The following is a 26,112-nucleotide window of genomic DNA, read 5'->3' as shown; positions in this document are numbered from 1 at the left end:
TTCCTTTTGCTGCCAACGGATAGTCGGTTACGATTCAAACCATTTCAATTTGAAAAGATTCACAACATTCAGAACATCTCGGAAACTAGCTTACATTTTCCAGAAAATCTCACTTTCCATACAATTTCATATATCACCATATTCCCACGAGACAAGATCAACATCCTCAGCTTTTCCTCATCTCTTCTAACTCATATTCTCATATTTTTTCTTGATATATTCAAACCATTCAAACTTCTCAGTCTATAAGGTCTACATCTCAACAATTGAATTAATTTCACAGCATTTCTGCTCAGCGTCATCGATTCAGCATACACACGCATCGTACATCCCACGATAAATATGTTTACTGAGTGTGGATTGTAATTTTAAGAATGATGCTAAAAAATTCTACAAGTTGTCTTTGCTGGCTTGATTGGCAATGTCGTCAAATGATCTTGTTTCTCGGGATGAACCTTTTCTGACTCTGTTGCTTGAGGTTGTGTTTGCGTTAAAACTACTTCAATGTCCTCTTCTTCAATTGGTTTCTTGTCAGTAACTTCGTCGGCGGATGTGTTGCTCATCTGAGGATCGACCTCCTGATCTCCGTCCCCCTCATTGCTAGTCTTAACAGGTACCTCCGCCTCTTTCTCTTCCACTTGCTGTACTTTCCCAGTATGTTCATCCTCTGCCGGCGTCAGAGGTGCTAGGGCCAGGCACTCCTTCAGGGGTGATCTAGTTTTTCTCCTGGGTGGAGGACACGGTTTTACCACTTCAGAGTCTTGCAGCCACGTCTGTTGATTGAAATTCACCGGCACGTTGATGTCCTCTGAATTCATGTCATCAACATCCATCCCTTCCCAGTCAGGCTCAAAGGAAGTCTCAAATACGGCAATGGGACCTTCAGGGATTTCGTTGTCTACTGCATCTGTTACTGTGACACATTCCGTTGTTGACGGACTGTTGTCTTCTTGGAAAACAACAAAAGCCTTGATGTCACATGGAGAAGAACTGGCACTTGATCTAAAGAAATCGGTAATTTCCTCCTCCGAGTTTGGCATTTCTACCTCAGGGGACGTGGAGGGAAAATCAGCAAAACCTTGGGATAAAAGTGGAGGTCCGTCCTCGGGAACTGGTTGCTCTTCCACCACAGGTGTCTCATCTATGAGGACATACTTCTCCAGGTATCCCCTGGCTTCCCGATCTGAATGTCTGCTGTGGAATGACTTTTCAGATGCCACGCTCTCTGTGTCTTCTTCCCTTTGACGACTTCCAGTTGCCTCCTCATACAGGTCGTCGTACAGGAAGGCCATGGCTTTGGGTTCCTCGAACAAAATCGGGTCGATAATCTTGGGTGGCCCTTCAGGTAGAAAGACCGGAGTCAAGACATCCACTTCATTTTCAAACAAAGTCGATCCGTTGAGTTTAGAAGGAGGCGGAGAGACCTTGGCTTCTCCAACCGCATCCTCCCTGTCCAGGTGGCTTCTCATGAGGGTGTTGTCGGTACCACTGTAGAAGAATTCCTCTAGAACCTCACTGGTCAGTGCCCCTGGACAATTGGCATCTGGTCTTTCCTGTTTTTCACCTGTTGTGGTGTCTTCGCCCTGCACTGGTTTCTCCTCGGCAGTCTTGTGGTCAGGAAGTCCAAGCTTAGGTGGGACCACAGTGGGACTTCCTGGGGCATGGTCATCAATCAAGGAGAAGGCTTCAAAGTAGTCCACATTACAAACAGCTTCCATTCCTGGAGGCCGCACCACAGGAGCTCCTGGTGGGTCTGTGACACTGACCAGTGGTGTAGGATCAACTTGTGCAACTGGTCCCGCTGAAGCATCTGCCCTTGGCTCGCAGTCCTGCTCAAACAACTGATCACAGGGCTCTTCTTCGTCGTCAGCTTTAGGAGCAGAGCACTCCTCCAGATAGGACAGGTTGTCCACCATCCCCTTGCTCTCCTCTTCATCCACAGTCGCCAGCTTCGGAGGAACAACAATGTTGATGATTTCTGAGCCTTCCGACACCAAACTAAACAGTCTTTGCTCCTTATCTTGACGAGGAACTCCATGAGTATCTTCATCACCCTCATCTTTCATGTGGAGCGGCGCAAGGCCCACTAAGTCTGGCCTTTCCGAGATGGTGCCACTTCTCTCTTTCTTTTGTCCTTCTGCTTTAGTTTTCTTCCGCCTTGACGTCAACTCCTCATCCATAACGATGATGATCCTTCCTGCTGGAGGGCCAGGTTCCTTGGTGGGTTCCTCTACTTCGGGTGGCCAGGACGTGGAGCAGTGACTCGGGGTGGTCTCCCAGGCGATCCCGCTGTCCTCACCTTGCATGGCCACCATGGAGAAGGAGGTGTCCATGACCAGACACTGCATCTTTGGACGAATGTTGTCATCACAGACAGCTTCGCGTAAACTGAAGGACAGAATGTAATATCGTTGATGAGATGTTTGAAAGTTTTGACCTTTTTTTTTTTTTTTTAAACCCTTAAATACTGTTTATTTTCCATGCACACATTCTATATTCTGGATTGATTATGACCCGAGCCAAGAATAACCTAATAATAATTGTTAATATTACAGATTCAAAACAGCTTTAGTGTAAACAAACTTTGTAGCGCCTGTACAAACGACCTGTTTTGAAGGTTTTCCATTTCATCGCCAGCATCCCGTTCCGGCTTGGCGACATCATCGGGCGTCAGAACTTGCATCTCGGCGTCAACATCGTCGTCCCCTGTCAAAGCGTCCATCGTTAAACCTCGCTGATGATGTTTTTACTTCACTGCCTCTGCTCTGCTCTGCTCTGCTTGTCACGTTGCAAACACGTTCACTCGAGTTTTCCTGCTCAGCGTAATCTTGAAATAGAAAACCGGTCTTCCTGTGTTTCATGCGAGGCATTCGCTACATGTCGGACGTGACTTGAGCCTGTGACTTATTTTGTCAATTGACCTTTTGCTAAAAACAACCACCTCACTACAACTATCTTAGTTGTGTCGGACTAATTTAGGGTGTTATTTTAGTTCAGTGTTCCCCAACTTTACATACTGTAACTAAGTCACATGTTTTTCCTCTATTTTCCAAAAATCTTATGTCACACCACAAAACAATGATGTTACACAATGTACACTGAAATAATGACCTTGTCTAAATGTACCCACAGGTTTACTAATACAAGGTGTGAAATCTTGGCCTCATGGGGTGTTGATGCCACCCGGTTGATACTGTATATTTTGGCGCAAATAAGCTCTGTTTTAAAATTAATTAATTAATTAATATATCGGACCGGGACCAAATGGCCCGTGGACCATTGCTGGGCTGCGGACCGGTGGTTGGAGACCATTACCTGACAATATTTTATTTAAGACTGAAATGTATATTATCATGTGAACGGTAAGGAATGTAACAGATTATAAACGCTTGCAGTACAGATGTACAAGACTACATGAGTAAGGAAGACTGGGAAATTGCTTGTCTAAAAGTCCAAATGATTCTTGAATTTGGTGGGGGAAAAAATTGTCCCATATCGCCAAATATGTATCCTTGGTATATACCCCAGCCCAGAGACTTTGTTAGTTCGAAACATGTGGAACACGCAAGAAGAATGATCACCTTTTGTTGGAAAAAATGTAAAGCTAGTGACCACTATTATTACCGTACTTAAAATGTGGAATAAGGAAATTCTGACATGTCTTAGACTGGAGAGCCTAATATACAGTATATGTTAGGTGCAAACAAGAATAATTTGTGTATATTTTTGGAACACGTCCTTTTTTGTTTACGACTAGTGTGAGAAGTGGCAGAGAAATTGTAAATTATATCCTACCTATATACTGTATATATTTTTTTTTACATTTTATTTGAAGAGATGTTTATGTGTATTAATATGTAAAATTTCAATTAAAAAACGTTGGAAAAGCAGCAATACTGTAATAAATCAAAACCCTGATCCATGTCACTTTTTTTTTTTAATTTCTTGTTTGATCGACAACATTTAGCCAATCACGTCCAATGTAAAGTTTTACGTGATGACATCACCGTCGTACGTCTCTCCTACATAATGGAATCCACTAGTCACAAAGCTAGCAACGAATGGATGCACAGTAGCGAGTGTACACGGGAGAATATTTTACAAAAATGTAACATAAAAACCCCCAAACAATATTAATAATAACCTCGTTTGAGTGTATTTCGCATCAACTCGCAAGAAAAGTGAGTTCTAATTCCCTTTCAGCCGAGTGGAGCTATTAGTGAGCCGAGTCGAGCGATGCTAGCAGGTGTTAGCAGGTGCTAGCCGGGCGGCGGAGGAGGAGGGTTCGCGGTCATCATCATCATGCGCGTCCGGGCACGCATGCACCTACGGCCGCCAACACGTCAGGCCATGTCGGAGTGAACCGTGAGAGCGAGGAGACAGCCGAGAGGACCAGCGGGGACGGAGGTGGCGGCTGGAGGGGAGCGTCTTCGGGACCACTCGGACTACACCAGCAACCATGGGGTACGTTTAATTAGCTATTGTTTGCCGTGCGGTGTTCATGCCTGACGCACGCGTGCGGTTTGTTTTCGCGCACCTCCGCACATTCCTGCGCGTCACTGTCAAACTCGTAAACGCACACTGCGAGGCAGCATTGACTAGCCTCGCTTAGCCTAGCCTAGCCGAATAGCCACCGCTTGCTCACTAATAAACGCTCACAGGAGATTAAAGCCGCTCGTGAGGACAGCAGCTGTCAATAAATCCACTCACAGACTGACACATTTTGTCATGTGTCAAGTCTGCAACACAGGGTTAGCGTTCGGGTTGTGGATGCAAACGAACTGGCAGGCTTCTTTGTGTGTTATCATAAAAGTCAGCAATTTGTTTGTTTGTTTGTTTTGGCCAATTCAGCGAACCCCCGTTTATCGCGAGCGGGTCAACCCACACCCACCAGCAATAATATTAAATCAGCACTAGAGAGAAACATATTAAAAGCCTTTATTATTTATAGTTTTACCCCATCCACTTGCTTTAAATACATTTAATCCTATTAAAGCACAGTTTGAAAATATTAAAACACACTTTATAAAGTATTCCTTAGCGCCTGTTCTCACTCTTTTGCATAATTCACCAATTAATTTTAGTAGTTTACCATAAAGCTGCCACATAAAACGAAAGAGCGTAAAATATTGTTTATGCAAACACCAGAATGTTCAGTCGAATCATCTAACTATGCCTGATTATGAACATCCACTAGCTTATTGCTAAAACCATATATGGGCTAATAAATTAGCGCAAATTGTTAACAACATACACGGAACGATGCATATAAACAGCATACGACAATACTCACTGAGTTTTATGCTTGCTCTGTTCTGTGGGATTAACGACTTTTACTGGAACTTGAAAACAAGCATTTCTTTAAAAAAGAAAAAGAAAATATATATATATGTTAATCACAACTAAACCTAATGATTTTTTAAAAATAAAATCTCAAAATATTCTGTAAATGTAACTTATTATTTATACATTTATTAAATGTAAAAATCACGACCCGACCTCGGATAAGCGGTAGAAGATGGATGGATGGATGGATGGAATGATAGATTTTTTTTTATTATTATTTTTTGCCTTAAGTATCAGTGCTAGCCATTGCAGCTCCACCTACCATACCTTAAAAAAATACATGTATTGTCCCGATACCAATACCTAGTGCCACTATTCGCCCATCCCTATTTGTTATGTTTGAAGGTGTACATGACCATTCCAAAATATATATATTTTGAAAATATATACACAAAAATCAGCAGAGCAAACACATGTAAACAAACGGACATACTTATGGTGGATCTAGATCAAACTGGAGTATTTGTGGAAGGGCACGAGACGGAGAGAAAGAGAGATACGGTCACGTGGCCTGTTGCCTCATTGCCATGGCAACAAAGCATCTAAGTACGTAATGCCGGTTTACGGCTGCCAAAACGGCCGCGGGTTTTGCAGTCAGATTATTTAGAATTACGCTGGTGAAGAGCCCGTCAGTGTGCCCAAAAGGTTTTTACGAGGGGGACAAGTGTGACCAGGAACAGCCTTTTTTTTTTTTTTTTTTCCCCCCCCCGTAAGTGTCTGTCGCAACAACACAAATTTTACTTGCGTTGCCGGGAATCCTTTTTTTTTTTTTTTTTTTTTTTCCCCTCAATAATATTTGGATTGGCTCACTCATCATCCCCTGCACTCATCACATCCACCCAGTGGATTCCTGAATGCGTTGTTGCTTTTCATTTGGGGGGGCAAAAGGGATTATGTTTGAACAATGACCACATGAAAAGCACAAGGTCACATTTGGATGCAGGCTGTGCTGGAAACACGACATCATCTGACACACTGTTTGTCACATACTAATAATACTATAGGAACCCTGTTAGATATCTAATATAACAAAAAAAAAAAGCATGTGTCTCACAGCAAAATTAATCGACTTTATTGACACATTTCAAAGCCAGCGGCAAACCATATGTCAAACGGTAACAGATAAGCATGTAATAAGCACATTCAACAGTCACTCACAAGGCCTTTTAAATCCACACACACTCAAAGTCACAGACATTTTAGTGTGGAATGTAAGGATGGCGGCCACAAATACAACAATAATACTTGTACCTCATGCACATGCATTTTTTTATTTTTTGGTATTAGCAGTATTTTTTTTAAAATTATTATTTCAAAACTCGCCTCTTTTCTGTCCCCGTGCAGTGAGCAGCCCATCTTCAGCACGCGGGCGCACATCTTCCAGATTGACCCTACGACCAAGAAGAACTGGCTTCCCACCAGCAAACATGCCGTCACCGTCTCTTACTTCTTTGACAGCACCAGGAACGTCTACCGCATCATCAGCCTGGACGGATCCAAGGTCTGTACTCGCTAAATGTACGCACATACATCCTAGGTCTGATAGCATTTTTGCTCAAGATATAGTTGAATGTTTGCAGAAAAAAAAAAGTCACAAAAAATGGATCTATTGAGACAAACTGAAATTCATCTAAAAAAATCACGCATCTAACGATGGACTCAGACTTGTAGTGCAGTCTCATGGCGTTAGCGTGAAGCTAAATGGATTTGTCCGCCAGGCCGTCATCAACAGCACCATCACCCCCAACATGACCTTCACCAAGACCTCCCAGAAGTTCGGTCAGTGGGCCGACAGCCGCGCCAACACCGTCTACGGGTTGGGCTTCTCGTGCGAGAGCCACCTGAGCAAGGTCTCTGCTTGTTTCATTTTGTTTGAATCGCTAGTTTTTGTTAGCATTCCGCTAACCGAGTTCTTTCGGGGATTTTTTTATTTTTTTATTTTTTTTCCCAAGTTTGCGGAAAAGTTTGCCGAGTTCAAGGAGGCGGCGCGACTCGCCAAGGAGAAGTCGCAAGAGAAGATGGAGCTCACCAGCACGCCCTCGCAGGTATACAAGACCCAATTGAGCTACATATTTTTAAAGGATTCAGCGATTTTGCATAAAATGAGCTGTCAAACTGTATCAACTGGTCTAATTCGAGGGCATCGATTTGGTTCAATATTTATTAGATTCATCGTTTCAATCGTATTTCAATGTATGTTTTACCTTCTGTTAGCAGCCGTGTCACATTAGCGAAGATGCGTTTGGAACTACAGAAGCCCCTAAATGCAAATCTTTATTCCCCACCGCCAAAAAAAAAAAAAATAGTGATTAAGAGGGCTGCACGATATTGGAAAAACATGCGATATCGATATTATTGCGATATTTAACATGTACCTAAAGAAATTACATTTTTATTATCTAATGAAAGAATTACCGGTACATTTTTTTTCATGCGGCAAAATAGTCAAACTCAATGTATTCTTAATTAATTGTAATTACATTTTCGTTAAGTACATTGTGTTCCAACTATGTTTTGCAATTGCATTAATAAGGTTGTAACACCCATGTAACTAGGGGCGTGGAACCCAAATAAAAGGAGAGGGTGAGGAGTGGATTTTTTTTTTTTCAGAGAGTGCAGCAGTGAATTGTATCAGTCGGTTCCTCTCCTCTCTCCTCGCGATCTTTGAAGTGTCTTCTCTCCTTTTTTGTCACGTTTAATAAATGTCAAATAGGTAAACCTGACAGTCTGACTGGTCAAATTCAGATAAAATTCCGTATCAAACTTATTGCATGTCTTTGTGGTATGCATATTGCATTGGCCAATATCGCAATATTGATATTTTTTCGATAGATTGTGCAGCCCTCGTGATTAATAAACTAGATTTTCTATTTGATCATTAACGGCCAAGCCAACAACTAAGTTAATCTTCGACTTTGACTCGTGTCACCCCCTCTGTTCTGCCTGGCAACCCCGCAGGGCAGCGCTGTCCGAAGAAACGTGTTGCCCGCCAACAAACCCGCGTCTAAGAAGGTAAATGTGACGTGAGCCCTCCGTGTTGGCCCTTTCTACTCACTCTTACATCAAGTCCCCAAAAGCACCACAATACCTTCCTATTTGGTGGACTGCCATCGTCGCGCTCCGATATTCACCGTCATATTCCCTTGGACAATCCCGTGTGCCCTTTTTGAGGTCGTGTGTACCCATGGTCATCACTTAAATCGACATACATCAATAATACAGTTACATATTTAAAAAAAAAAATGCTTACATGTTTCTCGTTCAGGAGTCCACCAGCTGCCCTCTGCAGTCACCGCTGACGCCGGAGAGTGTGAACGGCACCGAAGACGAGAGAGCGGCGGCGGGCACACCCCAGCCCGCAGAGGCCCGAGCCGAACCTTCCCACAATGCCATTCCCTTCTCGCACAGGTGAAGCCGCGTTCAAATTCAACAAATATGTTCGCGCTTGACCGATGGCAGCAACAATAGCGTCAAATCGTACGATACGGTGAACAACGGCCATTCACCGGGAATCGGGACCCGAGTCCTAAGGCAAATATCTTAAATGTATGCGCCCCGAAATGGTTTTCCCCCCCAATGGCTGCAGCTCCTCCAGCATCGGGAAGCACTGGGAGGCGGAGTTGGCGGCGCTGAAGGGCAACAACGCTAAGCTAACGGCGGCGCTGCTGGAGTCCACGGCCAACGTCAAGCAGTGGAAACAGCAGCTGGCCGCCTACCAAGAGGAGGCAGAGCGGCTACACAAACGGGTGGGCTCATGCAGAGATTGTCCTTTTGTTATTATTATAAAGTTCTATTTTTTTTTTTTAAATAGTGCTGATTTCTATGCCATTTAGGGATACACATAACGACTTATGTTTAAGAGGCGTTGGGATTGTGAGGAGATCCCTGGACAAAATTTCCCCTCTGGACGCAAAAAGATTTGAAAACCCGAGCTAATGTGTTAGCACAATCTTCACATTGTTTTTACTTTTTTCTTCATAATTTTTTTGTATGGCGGACGAAGGTGACGGAGCTAGAGTGCGTGAGCGGCCAAACCACGGCGGTGAAATCGGAGAAAACGGAGCTGAACCGCACCATCGAGGAGCTGGAGGCAGCACTGAAGGCCAAGGAGCACGTACGTGCACCTCGATCACCTTTTCCACACCTCAAACTTCTGACCTTTAACCTCGGCTTATACCCCACCTTGTCAACTCATCAGGAGTTGGAGTGTCTCAAAGTGGAGGTGCAGAGTGCCAACCAATTTCAGTCCCAAAGAGACTCGCTCACGCAAAAGCTTCAGGTGAGCGGTGGAACACGATCGCAAAATGGCCGCTTCAACCCAAAATGGCTGACTCTCGTTAATGGCTCGGTGCTTAGAATAAAAATGGACACGACTATTGTCGTGGCTTTTGCTCTGTCCCAATGTACAGTCGGAATACTAAATTTATAAAAAGTTTATTTCTTTACTTTCACTGTATTCTATTTTCTTATTATACAGTGCTTCTTTTTTACATAATTAAAAAGTAAATACATTATTTTAAAATGTTTTGGTGTTGGTTTTTCAGGGGTTGAAGTAATTGACTCAAAAAGATTTATAATTGCCATTGCTTAAGTCGAAATGAAGATCTTAAAGGGATAGTTGACTCATTGAGCCATTTTCAGCAGTAAAAAGTTAATATTTTGTATGAATTAATGTGGTAACTTCATTATTTTTCATGTACAATTAATACCTTTAAAAAGTTTTTTTTTTTTTTTTTTAATTTTAGTTATTTATTTATTTTACTTGCTGTCGACTGATGATGACATCACCTGTGCCGAGGAAGTAGGTAACAACCAATCATGGCTCAGTTTACTGACCAAACCCAGAAAACAGGTGAGCCATGATTGGCCGTTACTTCCTCAGCACAGGTGACGTCATCAGTCGACAGCAAGTCGAAAAATTACATTTTAAAGATATTAAATTGTACATGAAAAATAATGTTAAATTTATTCTGGACAAAATATATAAAATATACTTTTCACTGCTGAAAATTGTTCAATGAGTGAAGTATCCCTTTAAACTCCATTATCATTTTTTGAACAAAATGTTTGACTTCCTGTTCTATTCCACACCAAAATGACCACCTCCCTTTCAAGTGCTAAACAAAATGGCTGACTCCCTGTTTATTATGTATCTATAATGGTTTACTTCCTCTTCAGGTTGTAACCACGATTGACTTCTTCCTGCTTAGGTTTTTACCAAAATGGTTAACTCCCTGTTCATCCATCCATCCATCCATCCATCCATCCATCCATCCATCCATCCATCTTCTTAACCGCTTACTCCTCACAAGGGTCGCGGGGACTTCCTGTTCATTTCTAATCAAAATAAATCAAGCAAGTTATTGTCTAAAAAGTTGTGCGAAAACATCTGTGTGATTTGATGTCTTTCATTAACCCCCCCTTTGCCAGGACGTAGAGCGTCGTAACGAGGTGCTGGAGGTGCAGCTGGGCGAGCTGGAGCAGCGCGTGGACGCCAACCGGCGGGAGCGCGAGGTCTTCCGCCAGAGTCTGCGCTCGCTGCTGCAGCTGCTCGACGGCAAGATCTTTGAGCTGACCGAGCTGCGCGACGCTCTCGCCAAGCTGCTCGAGTGCAGCTAGGGATGCCGCCGCCCGCCCGCCCCTTAACGGTACTCCGGCGCAGATCGAGTCGCACCTCGGACTGCGCCTTTGAATGGTACTCGATCGCAGGCTTTGATTGCAGCTCTGATGCATCTGGGAAGCAACTCGAGTGCAGCTCAGCTATACTTACTTGGGAGGCAATTTGATTGCAGCTCGGGCGCACCCGAGGGGGGCAACTCTTATTATTTGCAGCTCGGGTGCGCCTGGGAGGCAACTCGGACATAACTGGAACACATCTCGATTGCGGCTCGAGCGCCACTTTTTTCCACTGCCGCCATCACGTCGCCACGACACGGGACTACAATGTCTCAAGATGTTTACACGCTTTCGACGCATTTATGGTACTCGCTCACTTTTTTGCCACGCCCACTCGGACCGTTTACAACAGCCAAGTGAACGGCCGGGATCATGATGATGCCTTTACCGCCGTGACACTGGAGCTTTTTCTTCACTTTTTTTTCTTCTTGCTTATTCAATCATCAAACTTAGGGGGGCTTTCTCTCCTTTTTTTTTTTTTCAAAACGACGTCATCAGCCAAATGAACAAATGGTGCGAGGACTTGACGACGGTACGCTGTTCTTTCGTAGGACTCGGGAGGGCGACGGCGAGCCGTCAAGCAGCAATACAAAGAAGAAGACGCGGCCAAGGGTTTAAAGCCCAAGCTTCGTCACTTTCAGGTACTTTTGCTTTTCGCCTTTTGTGGTGAAAATTTTTGAGTGAATTTGAAAAATAATTATTTAAAAACTGGCAATATTTTTGAACTATTTATCAAGTAACCGAAGCTTGTTTTGATTTTTTTTTTTTTTTGCCAAATGTTTTTTTTTTCTGTACAGATGTTTTTTTTTTCTTTTGCTGACGTTGCCTTTTAGTCAGTTGTTGATTTGTTGCCAAAAAAAAAAAAAAGTCGGATAAACACGACGCGACTTAAAGGGCTTGTCGTCAAAAGTATTTGAATTAAAATATTGATGCTGACTAATTGTCATTTTGGAGTTTCTAGGGGGGGAAAAAAAACTTGAAGAAGACATCCATTTTTTTCCCACATTTTAAAATTGAAAATAAGACACATCGTGTTGCCTTGAGATGCGAGCCGTAAATATATAAAGCAGTCAATTCAACTTACTGAGCAGTAGTTGATGTGATTTTAAACAATCACATGGCTTTGGCTCTGCTTAGCTTAATGCTAACAAACCATGCAAAATTCTATAGACCAGGTTAATGAATAGCATCTATGCAGTGGCATGAGTTGTTTTTTTTTGTTTTTGTTTTCCAGCAACTGATTTTTTAACAGTGCATCAGCAAGCACATAGGCAGGCTATATATAATAATACTAATAGACATATCTTTTTATTTCTCCTCTACTAAAAGCGAGTCATATTATTACAACACTTTACAGTAGTTGTGAAAGACTTTTGTCTGGATGTATGTTTTATACTCCCCCCTGGTGGCCAAGTCATACTCACAAGGCGCTACAATAAATTATTACACCCAAATTGTTGTATTGTTTACCTTCTTTTTAACCATTACAATATAAAGTTTCCTTACTGAAATGAATAAGAAAATTTTATTTTTTGGTCACGGATCTCAAGGCACCACTTTATATAAATCATGTTTGTCATTGTTTAGTTACAGACTCATTTTTTTTTTGTTTATTTTTAAAAGAAAAGACAAGAATAGGAATGTCAGGACTAGAGAGCATTTAAAAAACAAACATACAAATATTTTTTTTTAAATCTGAAGCATCAATAAATATTTGAATACACAGAGGCATGCAGATATATTTTTTAAACGTGTACAATAACACGTGGCTTCTTATTATTGCACGTCTGCTGCGAGGTCTGAGTACAAACTCTGTCAAACTTTGAAAGCAATCATAAAAGCAGACTTAGAACTTAAAAAAAAAAAAAGAATGAAAACATGTAGCAACACGCTAGCAGCATTTGGGGAAAAAATAGAGAAGTTATACTCCAGTCAACTGTCCGGACTTAACATTTCTGTTAGCGCTGTAAAAAAGCTAATACCACCAAAACGTGTCAGCACTGTGACCAATTTGTTAGCATTGTGGTGCTAATGCTAAGCCTACGGAAGCGTATTGCATTCACTTGGGAAAAGAAAAAAAAACTTGTTTTTCAGACTAATTTTTTTTGGGGGGGGAGCTTTCTTTTTTTTTTTTTTTTGGTCATATTTAAAAAAAAAAAAAAAAAAAAACCAGAAAATCGGGAGAAAAAAATATTTAAACATTTTTTTTTTTTTTGCAAAAAACAGAGCACCAACTTGTTTTTCTGAGTATTTTTATTTTTTTAACCTCTGAATTCCAAGTGACTCTTTGCATACCACTAACCTGTATGTATAACTGGATAGCCGATAGCTCATACACGCCAGTGCAAGCTCTTGAAGTTACAGGGCGGCCATCTTGTTACTTCCACCTCCCGAGCAGGCAGTTAGTATTTCTCACTTGGAGTTCAGAGGTAATGTGGAATATTTTTTTTTCCTGTTTTTTTTTTTTAATAAATTTTCCTCCTGTTTTTCTGAATATTTTTTCCCCAGTTTTTTTTGACAGAAAAAAATATTCAGTAAAACAAAAAAAAATATTCAAAAAACAAAAAAAATACTAAAAAAAAATATAGCTTCCCCAAAAAAATAGAACCCCCCCCCCCCCCCCAAGTAAATGCAATAAGCTTCCTACTAAGCAACCCCAACCCCCTAAAATTTTCTGTTGTTAGTGCTGTGATGCCAACTCCATCAAATTTTCCCACAGATGATAGCGTGTTGCTCTACTGTTGGAACAGTACGTTTAACACATTTCATACGCAAGGGGATGAACATTAAAAAAAAAAAAAGCAAGAAATCACACACACACAGCACACGTAATATATAAAAGAACACCTCGGGAAAAAAACAAATCCCATAGGGTACAAATACAAAAACATGGGAATCGGCCTAGACGGGGCCAAGGCAGTGTTAGGGAGCAATTGTGTAAAATTGAGCTCCAGAACTTGCGTATCATTTGACCCCTTGACTTGTCTCCGAAGTTGTGATTGTTGTTTACAAAAGAGCTAATCAAACTTCATTTGCATCTTGTTGCTTTAAATGACTAACAAAACAGCTCCAAGATAATCGCTTTTCAAATGGCTGGTTAAAATCTCTGGAACTTGCTTATTGTTGCTTTAAAACGGTCAGTAAAACTTAGCTTCAATGGCCATTTCTCAATATGAAGAATGTCGAGTCCGGTCCAAGTACTTCCGAAGAACGTTCTTCTTAAAAATGTGTACTGACTTTAAAATGGCTGACAGCTAAGCCTCAAAAGTGGCAAATTGTTATTTTAAACTGCCAGTAGCCCACACAACACAAAAGCTAGTTATTAAAAAACATTTTGAATTTCATAATATAAGATAGTGGAAAAAAAATTTATCTTGGGAATACTTGGGAGTGATGTGCAATTCCACATGTGGACTTCCTTCAAGGAAACAGTACGACGGTAAACATCACAATACACAGGTGACACTTGTACAAAACCCACTTTGGATGAAAAAAAAAAAGTTTTTTTTTTGTGTGTGTGTTCCAATTGCACTAAAAATCATGGCCGGCCGGGCATTCTAGTTCTCCCAGTCGGTGCAGGGCAGCCCCTCGTCCTCCGACTCGGACTCGGGCGACGCCTCCTTGATCCTGCGCAGAGCCTCGTGGATGCTTTGCGTGAGGGCGTCGGCCGAGTGCGCGAAGCGATCGGCGCGGCGCGGCCGCTCGGGCGGGGCGCGCACCTGCCGGAGACGTACGCCCTGCCGGATCTGCGCCAGGATGTTCTCGCCGTCGTCGTCCGGGTCGGGGCCCAGGACGCGCAGTTCGGCTTTGCGCAGGTGGAAGCTGCCGCGCTTCAGTGACGCCAGGACCTCGTCCATCGGGGAGCTCGCTGACCACAACAGATACAAAAAAAAAAAAACGGCGGCCGCTTACAACCACATGCCGGTACGTCATTTAACATATTTCATAATCTGATAGTTCTGGAATATTTGTGGCATCAACAGTTTATTTTTCTCCCTAAAATTGGATCATTACAAGTTTTTTTTTTTTATTGCTTCATTGCCTTATTAAATAGACTAAATGAAGTAAAAAAAAAATATATATATATTAAACTGACAACTTTTTACAACATTAAATAATTGGTTTATCTATTAAATTTAAAGAAACCAATTTTGCATAGCAGAAATATTAATGAAATAAAATGTTAATTCTATTAAATCAAAAACATTTTATTTACTCACCTCTCCTCCACTGCGTTGCATCCACAGCCGACGTCTTCCTCAGCTTCTTCCTGGCCGTCAACAGCTGGCTGCTGTCGAAGAAGCGCGGCGAGATCGGCGCCAGGGGCAGCGCGGCGGGCTTGCACTCACGCGGCAACGCCGGACACGGCTCGGCGGGTACGGACGGCGGCGGTGGAGGGGGAGGGAGCGGAGGTGGAGGAGGAGGGGGCGGGGGAGGGGCTCCACCCACAGTGAGAACGGACGTCGGCAGGGAGAGGAACGGAGGAGGCGAGTCCAGGTCGACCAGGCGGATGGCGGGTAAGGACTCGCAGGCGTCCTCCGGAGGAGGCGCCGAGAGTTCCGGCAGGTCGGGGGCGACGCTGTCCGTCTGAACCCCGGTGGCCTGCGTGCAGGGAGGAGGCTGACCCGCTCGTCGCCGCGTCTGAAGCTGCCTCAGACGACTGGACTTCAGGGTCACGTGACCCGGATAACGCTGGTAAAGGGGAGAGGCGGGTTGAGTTCAAATGCAATTGTTTTCTATGGAGGACCAAAACTGCCAACATTCAAAATAAATGACGAAAATTGAAAATAAAAATGGATCAGATATAATTTGAAAATTATATCCAAAAAATAAATATAAATGGAAATAAAAAGAGCAAAAAATATATATAAATATATTTGATTTAATTTTTGAATTATATTTTTTATATCCGTTTTTATTTTCACTTAGTCATTTATTTATTTATTTATATAGTCATTTATCCATCCATTTTCTTGACCGCTTATTCCTCACAAGGGTCGCGGGGTGTGGGAGCCTATCCCAGCTGGCTTCGGGTACACCCTGAACTGGTTGCCAGCCAATCACAGGGCACACAGAAACGAACAACTATCCACACACACCAGCACACCTCGGGACAATTTGGAGCGCCCAATTAACCTCCCATGCATGTCTTTGGAATGTGGGAGGAGACTGGAGTACCCAGAGAAGACCCACACAGGCACGGAGAGAACATGCAAACTCCAACCAGGAAGGCTGGAGCCCGGACTCGAACTTGCATCCTCAGTACTGGGTGGACGTGCTAACCACTCCCCCGCCCTTATTTAGTCATTTATTTATTTTTCATTTTGGCAGTTTTGGGCCGTACTGCCAAGTCGAAATGTTATTCAAATGAGGGGGCGGTCCTAAGCATGTCTTGGGTTGGACTCCGCCGTTGCAAACTGCCTGTCATTGGTCGAGTGAGCAGCTCGGCGAAAGAGGAAGTCTCGCCAACGTGCAATGGAGAGCTCTAGCAATGGATTATCGACTATCTTGTCAACTCTCGTCGCAAGTTGAAGTGAATTTTGTCAGTTTTGTGTGTACAAATGTGCAAAAAAACAGGACTGGAGACGCCACCTGATTGAGGCTGCGAAGTCGGTCCAGAGTTCTTTGCCTCTCCAGACTCACTCGCGCATTCCGCTCTGCTTCCTCTTCCTCCGTTTCTCGCACCTGCAGCGCAAAGGCGGCAACCATCGCATTCGGCTGACGAACTACAAGCTGATCAGGACGCTGCCGGTCATACCTGCAGGGACGTGTTACGGGTGAGGATGCCCTGACGCGCTCCCATTTTCTGCTTGTGATTGGAGATGCAGATTTCCTGTTTTCCGAGAGGAATAAAACCATTTAGAAAAAGGGACGACTTCTCAAACTTTTTGGGTCTGTGGGGGGGGGAGAAGGTCACCTTCTTGTTTTTGAGGTAGACTTTCTTGGTGGTGATGCGTCCCCTGCGGGCTTCCAGCTGCCGAGTCCTCTGGCGAAGGATCTCCAGTTCTTCATTGTCGCGGAGGGGCGGCACAGGCGGGGGTCCGGCCGGGTCCTCCGCCCCCTTCATGGCATCCGGGCTCTCGAAGGCATCGTAGTACACAACCTCGTCCTGCCTCTCTGGAAGGAAAACAAACAAACACAAAAAAAAAAGGTCAGTCCCATTTTCTACAAATGTGCACGTAACCAGCCAAAAAAACAACATAAACATTGTGGCTGTCTCACCTGTAATCTGTCTGCGCAGGCTCTGCAACTGCGCGGTGAGCAGCAGCTCTTCGCAGCGCAGCACCTCGGCCTGGATGTCGTACAGCTGCAGCTGGAGTTCGTAGTAGAGCGCCTCCAGCTGGTCCAGGTGCAGCATGGCGTCCTCGCCGCCCTGCAGGCTCCGCATCTGACGGGGGGAAAACCCACACACAGGTGAGGCTCATGTGATTAGATACAACATGGCACCACAACAGCTCACGATGGCACTCACTTGACTAGGCCACGCCCCTTAAAGGTAAACATCATGCACATTATACACATACATAATATCTCAGACATTTAATACCGTACTTCGATAACAATACAGCAAGCAAGGGGACACCTAATGCAGTTATGGAAGACTAAACTCTAATCCGATATACGCTACAATTTGAAGTTTATTGTGCAAGTCTGACACCTAATAGAAAAAAAATGTTAAAGCATATTTACACACGGAAATGTTAAATCCAGTCATGTCTGCTAACTTGATGCAAATATATAATGGGAAACGCCAAAGACTAGCTAACTGAAATTAGCATCGAAGTTATAGTACTTAAAAACCTTCAAACAACGGCTACTTAAAAATATGGAACTGCAGTGGGGAGATGGACTGGTCAGGCCCACGAATACTGAAAATCAACATATAATAGAAGCCTAATATATATATATTTTAAAATTATTTTGTTAAAAAAAAAATGTTAAGAACAAAGAAAAACTTAGTTATCCACAAAAAAATGGGGTAGAAAGAACCACCCCCCCCCCCCAAAAAAAAGAAAAAAAAAACATGTGCGTGGGTGCTGTATTGCAGTTACGAGAGTACTTCTCTGCCCTTTATTCTTGTTTAATTATACGCGCACATACTCTACCTCCTCCTTGAGGCCGTGCTTCCTCTGTTCGAGGCAAATTTCCTTGGCCCGCATGAGTTGCAGCGTTTCTTTGGAGACCGAATACTGCAGCCGCTCCATGCGCTCCACCGCCGCCACCCACGCCGACTTGCCCAGTCTCCTCTGGTCGGCGCGCATTCGCTCGTACAGTGCTGAAAACGCACGCGAGAGACCCTTTTGCATACGCTACGTGAAAATTTGGGCTCACCGTGCCCGACTGCGGGTTTACCTTTCTGCGCTCGATTGGTGGTTTCGAAGAACTTGACGGTCAGGTCCTGGATGGCGAGGACGGCGGCGTGCGCCTTCTTCTGCCACTCCTCGTCCTCCCTCCTCAGGTTGTCCACCCGGCGAGGACCCAGCCGCTCCGTCTCCAGTGAGATCTTACCAGGGGAGGCAGATAAAACAGGTACAAGTCAGGCAGGTGTAATGTGCGCAGTGAGCTGCAGATGGCGCCAAAAGGGAGGAAGAGGTTCTAGTTATGGAAAAGCTGTCAACTAGTGCACAATTTTTCCTCACTCATAACATGTAGTTGATCCAATAGTATGCCAAAGTTGTCCAACAAGTGAGGACAAAAAGGATACTAGTAGCTTACATGGATATCAAGAATAAGGAATGAATGCCCAAACGGCTTCCCATGGACCACCATCCCCCCCCGTCCGTCCGTCCCACCACAACGCCTTAAAATGTCCACAGATGAAGTCCCAGCCGGGGCCTAAATGTAAAGCAGATGTGCGAGTGTGTGTGCAGTCTGTACCGCAACCAGCGAGTGGTTGTGCACGTGAGGCACAAAAGTAGCGTTAAGTTAGGAACAAGCTAGGGGGGGATGGTGGGGGAATAGTAGGGGAGATTACATCATTGAGCAGAAACGTGTACAACTTGTAAACCACGAGAACACAAAGATGTCTCTGTGGATGATAGCCATGATAAAACCTTAAAATAAAATCTCAGATTAAAAAGAAAAATTGCTTTTAAATTTTCATCAAATTTTACCTCCTTTACTTATAGAAAAGCAAATGATGATTACATTCAAGACAAGTTTCGCTTAATTACTCTTTAAAATCTCTGTATGTAATAATTTGTTGTTTTTGATTTCAATTTAGTCATAAAGACATAAGTCAACACAAACAAGATGAGTAAAGAAAAAAAATAAAGCAACAACCTTAGGTACCACAGCGAGGTGCATAGCAGAAGCTAGCAACAGCTTTACTGCCATCTATACGCAGTTCCAAACTTTTTCAGTTGGTGTGGGTGTCAAGATTTTTGCAACTCGCAGCCTCATTTGGCCAGACACCTGCCATCTTAACATCCTAGCGTTTAGCATTCTGCCGATAGCACGCAGGACAAAGGCAGCTAGCGCTGCTAATTTTAACATCTAGCTTTTTTACGTCACTTTGTTTCTCTCCCACAGCCATCAATCACACTTGAGCTTCATAGCGGCTAGCGACGAAACGCAGACGCCTTGCAAGCTAGGAAACATGGCGTCTCTCTTATCTGGCGCTTGAAGACGTGAGCGTGTTTTTTTTGTGCTTAGTTGACGCAAGGCTGAGATAAGCAGCTGCAGCAGACATCAGGCATACTTGTAGGAGTCATTCTGGGAGCATTTTGCTTTTTCTTTGGCTTTGTCCAACGTTTTATAGATTTTTTTTTTTTTTTACAGCTAAAAATGTTTGAGCATACCTTTATTTTATTAAATATTCCATCTTTGGTAAAAAGATACATTTTTTTTTAAACTTTATTTGGCATCACAAGCTTTTTTCCTCCGGGATAAACGACAGTAGTTAGCCGTAGCCGCTACTAAGCCCTAAAACAGATGGCCTTTGGATCCGTGTGTGTGTGTGTCAGTCACCTTAATCTGCTGCCGTCTGAGCATGGCCAGCTCCCTCATGTCCCTGAACGGCTGCAGCAGGTAGTTGTACAGCTGCGTGGCGGCCTCCAGCATCTGGCCGTACGCCTCGTCCTCGTCGCCGTAGACCTGCAGCAGCTCCACCATGCTGTCCAGGGCCCGGTGCTTGTCCAGCACCTGCCGGCAGAGCGCAACAGGTTAAGGTTTTTTTTGGGGAATAATTAAATTGATTATTTTAGAAGTAATTGCAATTTATAGTGGCTGCTCACAGTTTTGAGCATAGAAAAAGTGTAGGCGGATTTTTTTTTTTTTTCTGATAGTGGAGCAAGGCGACATGTCAAACGACAACCAACACTGTACAATATAAAGACTTGTGTGAACACGACTACTGCACTACATTCTGCTGTTGAGCTGCCCTTAGAGCTCCGGCTGCAGATTCCCTTTAATCCCAGATTAGCGAGGGTTGGATTTATGATTGGGATTGGAGCGACGTTTCAAATTCTGCCAGTTTGCGTTATGTTTTAGTCATAATAATAAAGTGTTATTTTAAAAAGTGCATATGTGATAAATTGGGATGAGAGGCGCTTTTATGAGCAGCGTCTCACACAGTGAAGCATTCAGGCGAGGTAACACTGCTCCTACTGTTTACGGCCCTGCGCCATCCCCATGGCAACCACTTGCCCCGCGTGTGCCTGTGTGTGCGTAAAGGGCATACTGGACAGGCGGGACGAGGACTGTTGAAACAACCGCCGCCGTCTGACAACTATTTCACACGTCACACGACAGCCAATCTTTCGTTTATCGTTTGGGGGGGGGGGGCTACCTAGCCTATCCTGGCTAACTTGGAGCAAGAGAGGCGGGGTACAGTACACCTGGGACTGGTCGCCAGCCATTCACAGGGCACGTATAGACAAACAACCACTCACATGCACAATCACACCTCAGGACAATTTAGACTGAACCTGAGAAGCATGTTTTTGGAGCGTGGGAGGCAGCCGGTGTAGCTATCTTAGAGAAAACCCACGCAAAAGCATGGGGGAGGCCACACCCCAGTTTTGAACCTCTAACCTCAAACCTGTGAGGCGGGTGTGCAAACCACTCATCCACCTTGTCAGGAATTGAAAAAGATAAAATATTTAACCAAATGGTCAGTTTGTCTATCGGAAGTCTGCTAGCTTAATGCTATTATGTAACGTGAAATCCCATAGACAGGCTAATGTAAATGAGCACAGATGTTATTGTGATTGTTCACCTTTAAACGTGTAACCCTAACCCATACTCACAGGCATATATTATGCGAATATCTAGTACAAAACGAGTTTTTAGTGGGAGGCCTTCTCCGAGATTCACGTTTCCGCGCCAGCGTCACATTACGCAGTACACTACCCACAGTGAACGTTCCTCAAACGGTACAACTTTTACCCTTGTAACGAGGTACATTTTCCCTTTTCATTAACTCGTCCAACGGTTTGAAGCCAAGAAAAACAAAATGGAGTCCGAGCCTTGCCTCATTTTGTGCATTCCAAGCTTGCGAGAAGCTCTTCCGTGCCGAATTTAGCAGCAACAGCTCTGCGCGTAATTACAGAGCACGTTCCGGCCGCCACAGCAGCGGCAAACCAATCATCAACGACCCACTCTACCAGTTTGCTCAGAACCGGCTGCTCAGTCTCGCTAGAGCACTTTTTTTTTTTTTTGCTCTGCGAAAACAACACGTCCCGTTTGCCAAGGTTTGTTTCGGTTGGCAAAAACAGAAAATCTATCGTTATGTGTGCGGCCTGGAACAAATAAACAATATTTTAAGATATGAAAAATCCCCAATGAGGTAAGCGATTGATCCTTGAAAATTTCCAAGGACGTCCACTTTTTATGCCTCTCTGTGACTCTTCCGGTCTCTCCATCCCCATTGCAACCGACTGATGTCAGTCTGTGACATTCTACGCTCCGTTGCCACTTCCCTCTGAGAACATCCTGTTTGAAGATGCAGACAGAACATTCAAACCCGCCACCCAAACGAGACAGACTTGCTCACCACACACACACGCACGCCGCCGTTTGGTTGGAGGTCACAAGATCAGATCTTGTCTGCTGCTCTGTGGTCAATATTTGACAGTCACGCCTGGCGTGCGTCAAGTGTTTGACTTGCCAGGTGTCACACGGTGATCACCACGAACAAACACGTCTGAGATTTCAAGAGGCGTCGCCGACATTCTTTGTCGAGGCAGTCTTTTTTTTTTTTTTTTTTTGGCACATTTCTTCAAATATTTGTTAATGGAAGGGTGGAGTGCTTAATGGAAAATACCTCATTCAGTATATGACATCATGAGGGAGGGCAAGTAACACCCTCCATGTGCTTATTTTAGCAAAATATTTTCTATATTTTAGCGTGTGCTTGTGTCAATGGGCAGGTCTTAGCTACAACAACAACAGGAGGAGGAAATTCATGACTTTTATCCTCAATCGATGACTTGAAATAATCCACCAAGTTATACAAATTGTATATCATATAAATTATTTTTACCTAGACTGTATTGTAATTTTTTTTCTGCAAAAAAAAAAAAAAAAAAAAGTCCATCAAATATAAAATTGAAAGAAAAACAAACATTTTTACACATTAATTTACATCTGGACAAAATTAAACTTTTAACTAAATAACTTCTTTTTGTTTATATAAATAAAAAATTCCAAATAACTTTCCAATAACATCCCGCACCAAATAGTAAATATATTTTTCAAAATTAAATCTGTGAATAGGTGAATCCACAGCTGCCGTACTGCAAGTACGCTGGGAAACCACTGCACAGTAAATTTTAAAATTATATCTTCTACTTCTGATTAGTAAAGAACAAAAAAAAAGCTAGAAACTTTTTTTGTAGGTTCAGTAACACGAAATCCCGTAGGTCTAAAAAGATTAGGCAACTATCGGTAAATGAGTTAAATGGACCAAAGATTTAAAACAAAAAACAAAAAAAACATTTTTTTTTTTAGGATGGATGTGCAGAAAAGGCTGCACTAGCAAGTTAGCAACACAAACCAGTTGCATGTTTGACCTCAGCTATTCCCTTGAGAAGACAACAAAGGCATGAATTTCTGCGGTAAGAACAGTGTTGTTGACCCTTTCCAGGAAAGAGTCGATTCTGGAAAAGGGAGCCGTTCCGTGTCTGTCGCTCGCATGTGTCATGCGTGTGACGTGCGTTTGCTTCCTGGGAGGACGTCGGCAGCTGCTGTAACTCGAGCTCTAATTGTTATCTTTTGTCTCCGGTAACACCCTTCCAACGGCGACCTGATGCGTGGCCCCGGGGCCGGATCGGGTTACATGCGTGGGGAAGTGCGGCAACAGATGGGGAGGTGACGGCGCTCGGGGGGGATTGCGGCGGTGGGATAAAGGAAGAGGAGGAGATTTGGGAACAATTGGAAAAAAAGTGAACAGATCTGTTTGGATTGCTGGTGTAAAGTGCTCACGCCCTCCAAAAAACATGTTGAATAAACGTCGTAGATGACCATGTGTCTGCCACTTTAAAAAGAATGCCGAGGACACTGGTTGTATACAAGGGAAGACGTAAGGAGTTCTGCAGCAAAGTAGAGCAAGTGGAGTATTAAAAAAACTAATCCAACAATGAGAAATAGTCACCCGACTGGCCAAAGTATTAAAAATAGTACCTGGTTGATCAAGTGGTCAAGGTACTCGATACTGTACTCAAGTCGCCCAAGGTACTTGATACTGACAAGGTCAGCCAAGGTGATAGAAATAATGACCACTCAATTGTGGTAGTAGAAATGGCATCAAGTTAGTCGATGTACTTTAAACTGTTCCAGGGAATCTTATCTAGGAGGTATCAGTACGCCAAGTTAGTGGAAAAAATACACTATGAACCAAAGCAATACTTCTAATGGAAAGGTAAAGTAGTACTTTGACAAGATGGACTTGGGTGGTAGTAGTACTAGTACCATGGCTGGCTGGTCCTAGAAAGTAGGTGCCTGTCAACCAAGTAATTAGAAATATCACGTCTGTCAAATAGTACCAAGTCAGTCAAGATACTAGAAATTAGTACTTCAAGGTACTAGAAGATGGTTTAAAAAAAAAAAATAAGTTAGTGCACAATCAGTGATGGTATTTTACTAGAAATTAGTACCTAATTAATTGTCTGCCAAGTAGTATCTGGTTGGGCAATGTACGACAAATAGTACTCTAAACTAGTAACAGGTGAATTAAGGTACTAGTAGAATTGATAGCAATAATAGCATTAATTTAGCTGTAATTTTGTACCATGATAAATGTGTGCCCTGACCTCTTGCAAGCGCCTCTTGGCTCTGTCCAGGCCGTCCTCGTAGCCTTTCCTCCGCAGTTCGCTCAGACTCTCGTAGTACTCCTCCGTGTCGTCGCTGTCGGTGAACAGCACCTGCGAGAAGATCTTCCAGCCGCAGGTGTCCAGAGCGTGGCCCAGGTACACCTGCAGCTGGTAGCACAGCGCCTCCGTCTCCCGCTCCGACGACGACGACGCGGCCGAGACGCCGAACAGGACCGACCACACGCCGGACGGCTCCTCCGGGAAGGCCGGCAGACACGGCTCCAGCTCGGCGTTGACGGCGCACAGCTGGTGGTGAGCCGCCCGGAGCTCCTGGAACGAGAAGAGGCCGGCCCAGCTGAAGTCTTGGCGGCCGCCGGCCTCGGGGTCATCGGCGGGGGAGCGCGGCGCCCCCGCGGGGTCCACAAACTCAGTGTCGTTGACCTTGGGTGACACCAAATCCCAACTGTCAACTTTTCCCATCGGCCGAACTTTCGCCGGACGACCGCCGCCGTCTTGCGTCGACGCCATGCCGGGCTGCCTGTCGTCCGCGGCCGGGCTCCAGTCGAGGAGCGGGTCGAAGAAGGTGGTCCGCTTCTGTACCGTCCGGTCGTGGCAGGTTATGGCGAACTTCCCTTCGATGTCATTCCAGGCCACGATGAAAGCGAATTTGTGTCGTTCTTTCTCATCGAACGCTTTGGGCCGGACGGACACCCAGCCGGACTCCAAGTTGTCCTCCATGGCGAAGGACATCGAAGCCAGCCGAAGCTGGACAACAAGCGGACGGTTGCCGCGAGAGGAGGGTTGATGAGGCTGTCGAAGCTAAGTGCTAATGCTAACTAGCTGGTAAAGTGCAATTAGAAACACGCTAGCTGCTAGCTAATCGGCTTGATTAGCACGAAACGAGCGGCCGAAACAAAGGCTCTCGGCTCGATCCGCCGGGCACGCGAGCTAACGGCGGCCCGGAACGAAGGCAGGCCCGAGCGACGTACGTCCAGTCGGCTGTCATGACACCCCCCGGCCCGCTCGACTCGGCTTCTGCTCGGCTCGGTCCACTTGGCTTTCTTTATTCGGACCTATTCTCGTTAGTTTTCTTTTGTTGTGTCCGTGACGACGACGTCGACGAATCGGCTCAGCTCAGCTCCAACACCGTCACGTGTGAGCTTGTGTTTACAAGCCGAGCGCGTGCACGACAAATCCGGGGGAGGGCTTGCTGCGTTCAGGAGCCAACGAGAGAATTGTACATGTAGCGATCACAAATACCTGGTTCGTCGACGGACTTTACATAAAAATAGTTCCTGATCAACTGAGGTTGCTAAAAAAAATCATGGTCGGCCAAGGTACAATAAATAGTCAACATACTAAAAATTGATATACAGCTAGTGGCTACTCAGTGTACTTGAAAGTAACTGGTTCTAAGGCGAGCGCGTGCATGTTAAATCTGGAGAAGGGGTGCTGGGTTCAGGGACCACACGGAGAAAAGTACGTTTCCGTTTCACTTTCAACAAGTGGCTTCAGCCAAAAAAAAAAAAAAAAAAGCAGGATTCACATGACTCAATCATAAATCTGTATTCTCGTCCGACGTTATTTTCTTTTATCTATACATGAATAAATATGTTTAGCGACGGAGACGTGTGCCTGGTGCGTCCATTTGAGTCTCTCATGATGTCTCGATTTCTCGATGAGCACGAGGAGCATAAACATCTGCACGTGGGAAAACCCATGACGTCATCACGCCGACAGCGCTGCGGGACGGAGGGGGCGTGGCTTACAAGCTTGCTTACGGCAAGTAAAGAGGTTCGAAATACACGGTAAACAAAGCCTTTCTTTCATGCTGCCT

General features: G+C 44.2%; 3 protein-coding genes and 1 long non-coding RNA gene across 6 annotated transcripts; 2 read left to right on the top strand and 2 right to left on the bottom strand.

Moving 5' to 3' along the window:
• Nucleotides 1-67: 67 nt before the first annotated feature.
• LOC144002612 (uncharacterized) lies at nt 68-4,761 on the bottom strand. 2 transcript variants are annotated; one of them, XM_077498011.1, is made up of 3 exons: nt 4,660-4,761; nt 2,607-2,706; nt 68-2,388 (listed from the first exon to the last, which is right to left on the bottom strand). In XM_077498011.1, the coding sequence occupies exons 2-3, from the start codon at nt 2,681-2,683 to the stop codon at nt 381-383; spliced, it is 2,085 nt and encodes a 694-aa protein (XP_077354137.1). In that variant the 5' UTR covers nt 2,684-2,706; nt 4,660-4,761; the 3' UTR covers nt 68-380. The 2 variants fall into 2 exon arrangements, with proteins under 2 accessions (XP_077354137.1, XP_077354136.1); XM_077498010.1 differs by lacking the exon at nt 4,660-4,761 and having other exon boundaries at nt 2,607-4,597.
• homer1 (homer scaffold protein 1) lies at nt 3,948-11,958 on the top strand. Of its 2 annotated transcripts, XM_077498012.1 has the most exons (10): nt 3,948-4,464; nt 6,691-6,847; nt 7,065-7,196; nt 7,299-7,391; nt 8,305-8,358; nt 8,612-8,754; nt 8,933-9,092; nt 9,350-9,460; nt 9,545-9,625; nt 10,777-11,958. In XM_077498012.1, the coding sequence occupies exons 1-10, from the start codon at nt 4,460-4,462 to the stop codon at nt 10,963-10,965; spliced, it is 1,125 nt and encodes a 374-aa protein (XP_077354138.1). In that variant the 5' UTR covers nt 3,948-4,459; the 3' UTR covers nt 10,966-11,958. The 2 variants fall into 2 exon arrangements, with proteins under 2 accessions (XP_077354138.1, XP_077354139.1); XM_077498013.1 differs by lacking the exon at nt 8,305-8,358 and having other exon boundaries at nt 3,955-4,464.
• A 659-nt stretch (nt 11,959-12,617) lies between these two features.
• Nucleotides 12,618-26,014, bottom strand: jmy (junction mediating and regulatory protein, p53 cofactor). Its single transcript, XM_077498009.1, has 10 exons — nt 24,276-26,014; nt 19,993-20,166; nt 18,376-18,526; nt 18,129-18,298; nt 17,245-17,410; nt 16,940-17,139; nt 16,781-16,855; nt 16,615-16,707; nt 15,243-15,714; nt 12,618-14,890 (listed from the first exon to the last, which is right to left on the bottom strand). Exons 1-10 carry the CDS (start codon nt 25,023-25,025, stop codon nt 14,580-14,582), a joined length of 2,562 nt encoding a protein of 853 aa, XP_077354135.1. The 5' UTR covers nt 25,026-26,014; the 3' UTR covers nt 12,618-14,579.
• Nucleotides 15,471-16,978, top strand: LOC144002615 (uncharacterized). Its single transcript, XR_013278776.1, has 3 exons — nt 15,471-15,539; nt 15,635-15,717; nt 16,714-16,978. It is a non-coding gene; the product is annotated as an uncharacterized LOC144002615 (long non-coding RNA).
• Nucleotides 26,015-26,112: the final 98 nt, after the last annotated feature.

Source organism: Festucalex cinctus, chromosome 15 (genome assembly GCF_051991245.1).
Source record: "Festucalex cinctus isolate MCC-2025b chromosome 15, RoL_Fcin_1.0, whole genome shotgun sequence".
In the NCBI taxonomy this organism is placed as follows: domain Eukaryota; kingdom Metazoa; phylum Chordata; class Actinopteri; order Syngnathiformes; family Syngnathidae; genus Festucalex; species Festucalex cinctus.
Note: the sequence above shows the minus strand (reverse complement) of the source record. Positions and strands in the feature narration are given on the sequence as shown.

Excerpts from the sequence above, each read along its gene's own strand:
- LOC144002612 (XM_077498010.1), bottom strand. The coding sequence starts at position 2,722 with ATGGACGCTTTGACAGGGGACGACGATGTTGACGCCGAGATGCAAGTT. Across the intron at positions 2,389-2,606 it reads ATGGAAAACCTTCAAAACAG|TTTACGCGAAGCTGTCTGTG; the intron begins GTCGTTTGTACA and ends TCTGTCCTTCAG.
- homer1 (XM_077498012.1), top strand. Across the intron at positions 7,197-7,298 it reads GCGAGAGCCACCTGAGCAAG|TTTGCGGAAAAGTTTGCCGA; the intron begins GTCTCTGCTTGT and ends TTTTTTCCCAAG. Across the intron at positions 7,392-8,304 it reads TCACCAGCACGCCCTCGCAG|GGCAGCGCTGTCCGAAGAAA; the intron begins GTATACAAGACC and ends GCAACCCCGCAG.
- jmy (XM_077498009.1), bottom strand. The coding sequence starts at position 25,025 with ATGTCCTTCGCCATGGAGGACAACTTGGAGTCCGGCTGGGTGTCCGTC. Across the intron at positions 18,299-18,375 it reads CACCAATCGAGCGCAGAAAG|CACTGTACGAGCGAATGCGC; the intron begins GTAAACCCGCAG and ends GTGCGTTTTCAG. Across the intron at positions 17,140-17,244 it reads CCTGCGCAGACAGATTACAG|AGAGGCAGGACGAGGTTGTG; the intron begins GTGAGACAGCCA and ends TTTTCCTTCCAG.